At 36.2% G+C, this 12,118-nt stretch overlaps 1 protein-coding gene across 12 annotated transcripts in view; it reads left to right on the top strand.

Annotated features, from left to right (window-relative positions):
* The window catches only part of MCTP1 (multiple C2 and transmembrane domain containing 1), a 183,504-nt gene that overhangs the window by 58,148 nt on the left and 113,238 nt on the right, over positions 1–12,118 (top strand). For 10 of the 12 annotated variants that reach the window (XR_004354543.1, XM_032675856.1, XM_032675855.1 and 7 more), the window contains 2 exons: positions 10,195–10,326; positions 10,393–10,579. Coding sequence is in view for 11 of the 12 variants with exons in the window: in XM_032675856.1 (XP_032531747.1) it covers positions 10,195–10,326; positions 10,393–10,579 (319 nt within the window). In the remaining variant the exon portion in view is untranslated. The remainder of the gene's footprint in view (positions 1–10,194; positions 10,327–10,392; positions 10,580–12,118) is intronic. The other 2 variants (XM_032675858.1, XM_032675857.1) reach the window with 1 other exon arrangement.

Here is a 12,118-nt window from a genome sequence, read left to right as displayed (position 1 = left end):
TCTTTTGACTTGTAATAGATGCATAAGACCAAATTTATATATCAATCTATTTGGTAAATGAAAATAGAGTATTGAAAGACTGCACATATCTTTTGGGGCAAATAAATAAGATCATTCACCTAATTTATATTCAGGAAAAGTGAATTTGTCTTAGAGTTCAAGAAATAGTATGTATTTGTGTGGCTATGCTCCATTTCAAAGAGTAGGAAGTGGCATTAACTGGTAGCTAATCGGGAAAAAACTGTTTGTACTTTTAGATTCTATGAAGTAGAATAATTATTAATCCTGTATATTTTGGTTGTTTGTGAGAGTATTGGTTGTAGGTGCTTTCACTAGGGCATTGATACTGTTAACTAGCAAGAATACTTTTTTTTTGGTGATTAAAATCAGGAATGGAAATCCCACAGACCAAGCCATGTATTTTTGTTGTCAGTATGGCAATGTTTCTACTGACCTTTTCCTCCTTCATGTTCCATTTAAGGTAATGGCTTTCTTTATGAAATTAGGTGAGCTGAATAATATTCTGTGTTTATTTCTTACTATAAATTCTGCAAACTCAAAATGTGTACAGAGTCTGTGGCAAGCAAACAACTTTAATATCGACAAAAACACTTTTCAAAAATACACACAGTAGGATTTTATTTTATATGATGAAACTCCATGACATATACGGTAGCAATAACTGTTTTTCTGAACTAGTGTAATCATTTAGTCCTATGTTGACGTATTATATGCCTTGGGAAATTATTCCTATTTTCTTCATTATTTTACCTTCTTATCCGAAAGATGGAGAAGCTTTCATGTGTGATTTTTCATAACACCATCATCCAAGCCGTACTTGCTGAAATCTTGCTGCTCTTGATTTTTGTAACCTCTCTGTCAGTGTATGTATAGTTCCTCTTAAGTTTGTTCTTTCAGATACTCTCTCATTTCACCTTCTGTTGGTACCTTATCTCTGGATAATGCAACCTGCAAACAAATTCCTTCCCATGAAGATTTCCATGAAAAACCGTCATTTGTCAAGCTCAATCTGAATACAAAAATAGGTCTTAATATTTCCCCTCCTTGATATTCTTTTCTGGTCATTGTGGATAAAAGTCACCAACACCTGACAGCTCCACTTAACACTGACTTCTCTTTCCCAGTTTCTCCTTTAAAGGCTGCCTTGAAAAACTGGAAATACCTTGGTGCACACATTATGACTTGCTCTTTGTGTGTGTGTTATGATAAGTGTAGGTTAATTTTTAAAAGCATGGCTGAGTTGTGCTCCATGACTAAGGCTCTATGGCTCTCAAGGCACATGTGTATTTTAATTCACATTCCAGAAGAAGTGATAATGAGGCTGTGGGAGGGAAACAAAAGACTTCGTGGTAGCATTCTAGCATTGGTCAAGAATGGAGAGTAATTCCTTTCACCTGCTTGCTTGAATAATGTGCATGCAGCAACTGTAATATTATATAAGAATATTTCTATTAAATGCAAATGAAAAAAATTGTTTCTTGAAGATGTCCTGCCTGGCCAAAGAATAGTTGGGGAAAAGGCACATTTGATTGAATGTATCCTATTCATTGAGGGAAAGAACAAACCAAATTGAGAAAACAGAAGAAAAGGTTTCCCAGGTGGAAGGTTGAAGGGCCAAATTCCAGGATCTTCAGGAAAATAGCGCAGGAGACCTGTGTTTTTACTCTGCTGAGCTCAGTTACCAGCAAATTCTATTCCAAATCAGAATGCCATAAACTCTCCTGGAATAATACTGTTTCAGCTGCACTTTTGTGAAATAGAAGTAGGGAGTCAGGGAAATAGACATCTGTGGGCCTTGTATATTGTTGTACTTGTTAGGCCAGAGCATGGTAAGGACCAGATGAAAGCTGGGATTGTGACACAGTGGCAACAGCATGTGTGCTCAGATTGCGAGGGCTTGGGTTTGCAATACATTTCTGAGGGTGAGAAGATGCAGGAAAAATGTTCAAGAAGCCTGAAGACATGGAATTGAGATTCTGGTTTTGGGGTGACGTAACAGGAGGACAGAAGTGGAAGGGTTGGCTTGTAAGAGAGAGGAAGATGTTAAGAGAGTGAAAGTAATGGCATTTCATCCTAGTTGAGAAAAGGAGAAGAGAACGTCTGTCGCATAAGTAGCATAAAGCTCTGTCTTCATCTTGATGCCCACGCACGTTCAAAATGGTGGTTCCTGAAATGGAATGCTAATGGGTTGATTTCCATTCTTAACTTGGAGCACTATGGGTTTATAAAATTCATTTGAGTTTCAGCTGTGTGCATTCTCCATGAGAGTTCAAAGGCTGTAGCACCTTGTGGACTTCCATCTTAGAATATCCTAAAAAATCCCCAAACCCTGGAACCAATTCAGTGTTTATTTTGAGATTTTGAAATCCTGAGAAAAGACCTCATTCAAAAGCCTTGAGGAAAATATATTTCCAGTCATGTGCTGATTTGTATGAGAACACACTGGTCTTGATCACAACTGAGCTTCACGTTACAGAAGCAAAATAATGGCATTCTTCTGAATATAATTTTTTTAAAAAACAACCAGCATTCCAGGACCAAGTACATGAGGTCGAGAAGTTCTTTTTATGGAAAGCACCAGGAGCTAAAGCCACACAGCATTCAAATAAGCATGTAGACTTGCATAAACAGTATTACTTGTTGTTTCAGCTGGTAAGTAGAAATACATATGTATGTGTATATATATTGTACAGTCTGAGTACATTTAGTATTCACATCTTTTTGCTATGAACAAGTAATTTATGTTCTGTATCAAGTCAATATGCTCCTGTGATTAAAAACATACACTGCAGTAAGGTTGTGTAGGTAATATTAAGATCAAAATGAAGGTGAAGTGATTTTAATTGTCATGTAATTATTTAAATTCCTTATCATTTGTGTTAAGGCGATTCTGACTGTCACCTTTACGATAATCAGTTAATAAATCCTCATGATTGTTACACCTTTGTGCGTAGCAGTAATCTGAACAAATTGGCTGCTGACAGCTGCAATAAATTGCCAAGAATGAGTGCTGTCAGAGAACAAGTTGTTTCTGTGAACATACCGGATAAGTAGATCCCATGTCATGCAGTTTTATTCAGCTGAAGTTATTTGCAATCCAGTGCAGCAGGATTTATAACGTTATTTATTGGTATGAAAAAATACATATTCATCTTTAAAATTACATTGACTTTTGCTCTTATTTTGTGCAAATTAAGAAAAAAAGACCCTGTGTATAGTATGTTCATTAAGGCTATGTATTAATTTTATCTGTAGCAAACTGAAATTTCCCATAAACTCTCTAAATATTGTCATGAAAATTCGGATTGATTTAGTGATCATCCGTATAATGGATGTTATGAAATACAAAAGTTAAAATATTGAAAATTAAGTATTTAGGTTTTCGGTACATAATTTGCTATGTCTTGTCTGTTTAGTCTTTTCTCAGTTACAAAGGTATAGAGTTGTGGATGTACAAGTACTATAGGCTTTTGGTTGTACATAAATACAGTCAATATGCAGCTGTGATTCTGTGATTAATCTGAAAGCGCTGGGATAAGCTATCAAAGTTCTAAACTAAAGTGAGATTTTATTTTAAAAATATAAAATTATAATATTTGTGGTTTGAGGTTTTTTTTCCCCATTGAAATTTGCATAATTTCACTATGGGAGACTGAGCATTATCATAGAGAACTGAGTGATGCTGTAAAGCTGTGTATGGGTACTCCAACATGAGTATAAAGTTGGGTGAAAGGCACACTAAATATGCTACTGCAAGTGTTTCTTCCCAGATTTTTTTCTAGAGATCTTGTGGAGACTGTGATAAAATACCAGCAATTTTCTTTTTTAATTATTGTTGCCCGAGAAAAAGTTTTGAACAGTATTTGTGAAAGTCCATGGTAATTTTGAAATTGCCAAATCTTGGCAGTTTTCTCGATTTTGCAAAACTCTGTAGACTTCCTCTGGAACTGTAGAGAGTGCTTTATTATACCAGTCTTTCAGAAATGTTTTTCACATGGTAGTTTGAAAATTTCTGCACGTTGAAGTAACGTTGGAAGGATGTATTGTATTAAAAATGTAAACATAGTGGTCAATACGCTGTTGTAATTTGAGATTTGAACTCTGTGTGCATGTGAATTACACAGCAATTCTGTGCAAACATAGACAAGCACACAACCAACAGCCTGTCTGTATAAATTGTTTGTTGATTATACATGATGACTAAAGTTAGATTATTGCAGATGCATTTCTCCATGTAAAATAAAGATTTTGCCTGAAGCATTAAAATCTAAAAATGCTACTGCCAGGCCTGCCCTTGAAAAATCCTAGGATGTGCTGAGCCATCTCCATTTCTGATGGTTGTTAAAAGGAGCTAGATGTAAATACTGCATCTCAAAATCTGACCTTCAGGTATTCCACACCTTAACTAGTCCTATCTCTGCACATCTTTACTAATGCAGAGGCACTTCTGTTCTGTTAGAAGGCCAAAAAAAAATTCAGTTTTGGTTCACAAATCTTCAGTAACTTTCTTTTACTGGATACTTTATTATTTAAAACTCTTACTGAGATTTGTTATTGTCACATTCTATTGCGAAACTGATAGTATTCCCCAATGTATTCTGAAATACAGAATGCTGCATACAGGCTGGACTGTTTATGGATCCTGCTTCTAACCCTATGTCTTCCTGCATATGGAAATGTACTACTTGAAGAGTGGCAAAATAAGAGGAAGAGAGAAGGAATGACTGCTTAGACATGAAGAGCATGACAGTGTGTAGAAAGTGGTGAGGGGTGCAGATAGGGTTTTGTGAGAATTTCTGGAGGGCACAGATTGCAGCTGTGAAAAGCCTCCTACAAAAGTTCTTAGACCGACTAGTGAGGGAAGAACCATATAGGGAGACATAATGTTAATCAAAAAAATAGGCTCATTTAGCAGATGAAAGTGTTAATTTTGTTGCAAAAAAATTGCATTGGTGACAGCACTACCAGTCTGTAGTGTATGGCTGTGCCATAGGGACAACCGAGGAAATATCACATCATAAACCCATTTTTAAGTAATATTTTCTGCCTGTGCAATTTCAGAAGTAAATCTGTAGTTTTATAATGAAGAGCTATGCTTACAAAGAAGCTAATCTATCATTTCAAAGTTGAAATTTTTGTGGCATGGACTGTATTTCTTTTAGTAAGCAATAAACACTTATTCTGTATTCAGGAATTGCTTGGTGACTGGTGAGATTGTCCTGTATTTTGTGTATTTCTGTAGACATGACTTACTTACCCAAAACTGCAGGGCTCTTTCCTACATTCCAGGTGTTGCTACATGGCAAATGAGAGCATTGTTATCCATGTCTTGCTGAGGTCTGTCGTCCCAGCTTCCCTGGGGTCCACTCCAGCTTCCCCTGCTCACCACCATTCTTGTCCTCAGTCAATGTCCTATTTAGCTGAGTTACACTCTCCCAATTCCTTTGGGAGCTTTCCTGGTTTTCAGTCTATCACTTCTATTGAACACCTCTCACAAACATTGTGTGAAGTCCATTATTTTATTTCATTTTCATTATCTTTACAGTTAAAAATGTCACACTCTGATTCTTCCAAGAAGTTCACATTACTGCAGTCAACACTGAGTATTTCTGAGATGTGTCATTTTCTGTCAGTGCTTTGCAGAATTTTCCCTCTCCTTTTGTTCCTTGGTTTTATTGGAACATTTTACTCTACTCATAAAGGATGTGGAGTCTCACTAATTGTAGCAGTTCATGCCTCGCTGCTTCTGATGTGTGTCCAGCTCAGTTCTAATTGTGGAATCATACAGTTTCCTCTCCTTGGCATCCTTTGGAGCAGCATAGACCTGGATCACAGTGGAGTTAAAAGGCTGTGTTCCTGAACAAGTCATGATGGTAATTAAGTTGCCTGGTTTGTAGCCAAGTGGTGCTTTTCTGTCCCTAACACTTAGGATTGTGCCAGTTCCTCTTTTATGCTTTATTTTGTCATGTGAGAAAATGATCTCACTATCTGCTGTCTCTCACTTGCCTGGCCACCTGGCTTTTAAGAGGCCTTCTATGTCATGTTGCTACCTTTGTAATTCATTCATTAGCAAGGATATTTCACCAGGGTGCCAACGCAGTCTTACATTCCAGGTTCTGTTAGAACTAGAGAGGGGAGGTGATTTTTACCTGTTAGACATGCTGATAATAAAATACTACATATAGTTCTGCCTTCCACACTTTAAAAAGGATGCAGGAGAATTTCACTGGATCAGAGAAGTTACAAAAAGTCATTTGAGGGCTGCAGGAGATATGTTCCTAGGAAATGTATAGGGAGCAGAAGATGTTTAGCATATCAAAAGGAAGATGAAGAAGATATATGATTATAGCGTATGAGTACCTTCACTAGAAGAAAACATGAAACACTAAAGGCTTTTTCAACTGGGTAAAGAAAGGCATAAAAAGAACCAAAGGCCAGATATATTCAAATTAAAAATAAATCTGAAATATATTTCTGAAAGTTTAGACGATTAACACACTGAACACAGTTTCAGACAAGTGGTAGATTCCCCTTGAACCTTCAAATTTTCCTCCGTGGGAGCTGTACCCTGTTTCTGAGCAATTTGTATCTGTATCTGTAATAACTTTGGCACACAACCTTGATGCATTTGCATGGTTTTTCTCCCCTCTGATCTCTCAAGGCCTGAAAATCCAAATATACATGGTGCCTGGGAATGTTCACATGCAGAACTGATGGGGGGGAGCATGCTCCTAATGCCTCTTTCTGAGGGGTCAGCCAGCCACAGTGGTGGTTCTAGTGCCCCAGTCCAACACTTGTAGTGCTGCCAAGGGATCGTACAGCATGGAAGATGCAGAAATATTCAAACTGCCCTAAAAACTACAGTTCTCTCTATGATTTGATTTATAGCCATGCTTGGAAATCTGTCTGTGGAATTAAGGGCAAATTTTTTGCTGTAATTCTTCAGGCTGATCTCCTTACAGGTGGTGAACTCTTTTCTTTCAGCAGCATCATGTAAGTAATAAAACTGGATTGTCTGAAGTTGCTACTGTCTCGTGCTCTCAGTGTGACAGCTGCTGGTCATATGAAACTTATGGCCTTCTCAAAGTGGCTGTAATTTTTCATGGTCCTCAATTTGAGAAAACGAGACAAAACATTCTCACTCATTCTGCACCACTTTCTGGTAGCATTCAAGTTCACCTTCATCCTCAAAGCATCTTTGTTCTCCATGGAAACAGTTGTGGGTGACAAATGTCTTTTAAGAGAACATCTTAACTGATATAAGTCAGCATTGCTAAAGCTTTAAAGATTGGAATACTTGTATATACTGTCAGTAAAATGTAAAGGAGCATTGTCGACTTCAGCTTTCCAAAGTTATTTACATTTGGAAAATTGATATTTTCCAAACAGATACTTATCTTTAAATGTATTTTATTAACTTCAGTCCTTCTAAGGAAATGCAATAGAAAAAGGAGTTTTGTGGTTTTCCTGCTGGTGTCTGTCAAAGTTATTCTAGAACAGGGTTAGTGTTTAGGTAATGCCTTAATAAAACCAGACTTCCTTTGCTTTTTTTGGTCCCATACAAACATCTGGTGAGGACAAAGTAGATTTTATTTTTTATTTTATATTTTAGGAAAATTTGGCATAAGAGCAAACAAAGTTGATTTTTTATCATGAAAAATTCAACTACTAATGGGAAAAAATTGCAATTTCTCTTATAGTGTCTGTAAATTGTGAAGTCTTATCATTTGTCTGAAACGCATGTGTTGTAGATGCACTCACGTTATGCTGGATGCTCCTTGAGCCTTGGCACCTTTGAATTAGACACATGCGAGCTTCATACCCTGTAAGGCCAGGGTTGAGAGGACCTGGCGGAGAGTGAGAAATATGCTTTCACCTGACTCTGTACGCACAGGGACATTCTTAACCTGGACTTCTATAAAGTGCGGTGGTGACACTCCTTAATGGAATAACTCTAGATTTTTATCAGATTATCTGAGAACTCTTCAGAGGATATTTTCCCTTTAAAATGATTAAGGCTTGCACTGGAAAAAAGTTTCCAGAGCATTTCCTACTGTTTGTATGATTTTAGGAAATAACAAGCTGGTGATGGACTGTTCATGGAGATTTATCAAGCAGTCGATAGAGACATACTTCTCAGGTAATTTGTTCTGCTATTAGGAGTATTTCATAGCTGTAGGAAAGGAGCATAGATAAAATTGAATTGTCAGTTGCTTCTTTTAGCCTAAATAAAAAATAACATGATGATGTTGCAAAAGTCTTGTAACTTCAGGAATTGGAGAAATTGTGTCTGTAACTGATGTAAACCCTGAAATTTAACGCTCATTGCATTTTTCTGGTGAATGTAGGTGGTTTTTTCTCCAGAGGGGTTAGTTATTGTTGCCTATTTTTGCGTGAGGACTGGATTATTTCTACATTACTAGTATCATAATGACTTTCTGATTCTTTTACTGACTTTGAGTTTAGACTGATTCTTTAAATGGTTATTGGTTGGAGTGTCAATATTTTTGCTGAGCCCTACTTTTGAGGGATACCTGTTTTGAAATAAATTATCAAAGAATATTTACGACCAAGAATATTTTAACCTCCTCAAGCTTTGAATGCTTGATTACAATATTTTTTATCTTAAGGAGGGCTTTATATTTCTCCTTGCATCATAAACAAAAATTGGACAGTCTATGTACATATGCAAAACTTGTATTGACCATCAGCCTGCATTGACAGCAATAGCTTTTTTTTTCTTTACTGTTGTTAATTTAATTTCTCACTCCTTATCATCTGAAAGGTTCAAAATAGAAGGTAAACATTAAGCTCAGAATGCTACGTAAGTTAGAAATTTTTTCATTGTAAGATAATTCAACCTTATTACCATATGAGCTTTTCAGTAGTTTAGACAGCTGCACAACAGACAGTAAATGTTTTTAAAATAATAAAAGACAGTTTTCCTGTAGCAAATCTAATCTGCTTATGATAGCAGAATGCTCATTTTATGAGACTGCATTTATTCTCATAATTGACTGTTTCTTGTCCTTAAATGGCTATTTATTCATGTCTGCCACCTTTTTCTCAGTTTATTGACCCTGTGGTGACCACATTATTTTTTCTTCAAAATCAATTGACATTTTATTAAAAGAGTTTGCTAGATGTTTAGTTCAGTGAGTTAGTGGCAAATAGTACATGTCACATGCCAGCTTGTCACATTAAATAATCATAGTTGAAAGGAGAATATTCAGAGGCTAAAGTAGACATAGAATATACGCATTTATTTTATTTCAGTATTGTTACTATTTTTAGAATAATGAATTTTGGTAAAACTCATCTTGGGATGCTGTAAGTATTCCAAATAGTGCTTTTTCACAGAAATTTCTGTGCAATGCAAACTGGCATTACATTGACATGGACACTGAATTTCTATACACACTCAGAGTGGCAGTCTAGGAAAGTTGAAACTTGTGCGTTATACAAATCAAAATATTAAAACTTCTAAGCTGTGCACTAATTACTTACCCTAAGGTATTACTGTTTTATTTAAAAGGTTATGGTCAGCTCTTTGATAGCAGTGATACTGTTTTTCTTTCCACGCTTTGCCTTGTATTTCTAAAGACGTTGCGAAGCTATTTCTGCTGTCTGGAATGTATAGAGTCATTCTTCATTAGTTCAGTGTATGGTACAGCCAGAGTTATTCAGAAAGGGATCAAGCAGGGCGGATTGACTTCAGCCACTCTGCGCAGTTATAAGCAGTCCCTGCTCATTACAAAGTGAGACATCTTATTATATACGGGGTTGTGGCATCAGATTTTATCCTGGCTGCCTGCATGAAGCTTTGACCCTGAGCCACACACAGCTTACTGCAAGAGAGCTGAGCTTTTCAGGTAGTGCTCAAGTTGAATTTTTCTATGCTCAGTCATCTTAATGCCATCACAGTTAAATCCACACAGATTTTCTTTTTTTTTTTAAGAAAAGATTTTTACTGTTGTTAGATGAACAGTATCAAAAATGTTCACATCAAAACTTATGTTTTTTTCTTTATACCAGAGACTTAATTAAAAGTAAAATTTCCATCTGAAGATGAATTTTTTGAAATTCTCTTTGTATTTGAGTAAGGCCTGTTAGCTAATCTTATCTCTAGTGTCTGTACATTCCTTTTAATATTTATTGTTCACTTCAAAACAGGTTGTGTAGCCTTAAGGAAAAAAAAAGGTCAAAAAAGCAGCATGGATTAAAGCTGAAGATAAATTTAGAATTTTTTCCAGAAGCTAGGAGGGAATTTCTACTTACTCGGGTTTTTTGTCCATTTGAATGCAGGTAAGCCAATGTGCTCTTGTTTGATGTAAGGAAAACCACATGCTGATGCAGAATGTGTGTTTCTAGATGCCAGGTTGACCTGTCGACCCTGAGTAAAGAACAAACCCACAAGTTGGAGATGCCACTAGAGGAGGGAGAGGGATACCTGGTGTTGCTGGTCACTCTCACAGCCTCAGCTGCAGTCACCATATCTGACCTCTCCGTTAACTCCCTGGAGGACCAGAAGGAGCGAGAGGAGATACTGAAGAGATATGTATGAAGTTCTCTTTCACCCTTTGTTTGCAAAATGTTTGCCTATATAAAAAATAACTATCATGAGGATAAAAATCTGAATATATCTCTTGTATTCTAAGAACACCTTGCCGACAATAATTTAAACCAGTTACTAATGTAGAAATAGTTACGCTGGTACAGGTAACATCAAGAGGGCTACAAATGCTCTTCATACAGTAAAGTATTTTTTACATGGTAATGCAACTGTTTATGACATAAGATGTCATATAAGGAAGTTAATTTTACTGCCTTGCACATAATTTTTACTAGGCCCGAAGTACCTAAGGGGTCACTCAGCGAATGTACACTTTCTAGTGATTTTTTATGCCAAATAGTTTGAGTTGCCAGTAGTTTACAGCTTTTTTTGAACATCTGTTATAAGGCAAGAAAACTTTTTTTTTACCTTCATATTAGAGGCTGAAGCAGTATTTTATATCATCAAACTTATTGTTTTAAACAGTATTTCCATTTCAAAATATTCTGAAGCAAATTATTTCCATTTCCCAGCATCCTCACATTACACAGTATCTTTGTAATTTTATCAAAGGAACAGAGAGGGGAGCTCTTACTCCAGCATTTGCTAGTGCCTGAATGCCTAAAAGTAACTGTTTCACTATGCATGGAGAAAGAAAGAAAAAAACCATGCTATTTCCACTTACAATTACAAAGCTTTTATTGTACAATGCTGCCAGGTGTTTAGAAAGGCTTCTCTAGACACTCAGCCATTAAACCAAGCTCTGAGTAACAAAGAGCTGCTTAATTTATTTCCAAGATTTTAAAATATTCCTATTCCATGACTGACATCCTTTCAATAACTGAATTTAATAAAGATGTACCTTATCAGGCTGTGCAGATAACATGAAGTGCTAGTACTAATGCTGTACAATATTCTTCAAACAGATTAGCAGGATGTGCGCTTCAGCAAATTTATTCTGGCTATCTCCACTGAATCAGCTGTCTGCTAATGCTTGTACAACTCATACACCAATAGTGTTATCATAAACGCGGTTTAATAGAGGTGACTTAGAGAGGCTAAATATAATATTCCTAAGTGAACTAAAAGCTAAGGTATTGTCCACCATCTTTGAAAAATAATTACAATTAAGAGAGTTATTGCACATTTTGGAATCCACCAAGACAGTCTGTGGTTGTCAGAATAGATGTCTATAAGCAGAACAAATTTCTGATGGATATGTTTTTGAGATGACATAGTTCTTGCTACCAAGAGCAACAATACCCTATTTCTGTGGATTATTCTGTGTGGTGATATGGCAGACAAGTGATACTGATGGTTTTGATTGTTTCAGTAGCAGTACAGAAACATGTTACGACTGTGTACTATTAATCAGTTTTCTTAAATTCTCACTTTTTTGTCCCCAGTATAAAGCATAATTATGTGTCATAGTATTGATCTGGTTTATTCCTGTTTCTTGCATATGCATCGATATGTGTCTTTTCTTAAATTACTGTATGCGTTTGAAAACGTTGATATTTTAGGACAGTATTCATATTGCAAAGG

Source organism: Chiroxiphia lanceolata, chromosome Z, assembly GCF_009829145.1.
Source record: "Chiroxiphia lanceolata isolate bChiLan1 chromosome Z, bChiLan1.pri, whole genome shotgun sequence".
NCBI lineage: Eukaryota > Metazoa > Chordata > Aves > Passeriformes > Pipridae > Chiroxiphia > Chiroxiphia lanceolata.
The sequence above is the reverse complement of the archived record's forward strand: the minus strand, read 5'-3'. Positions and strand labels throughout refer to the sequence as shown.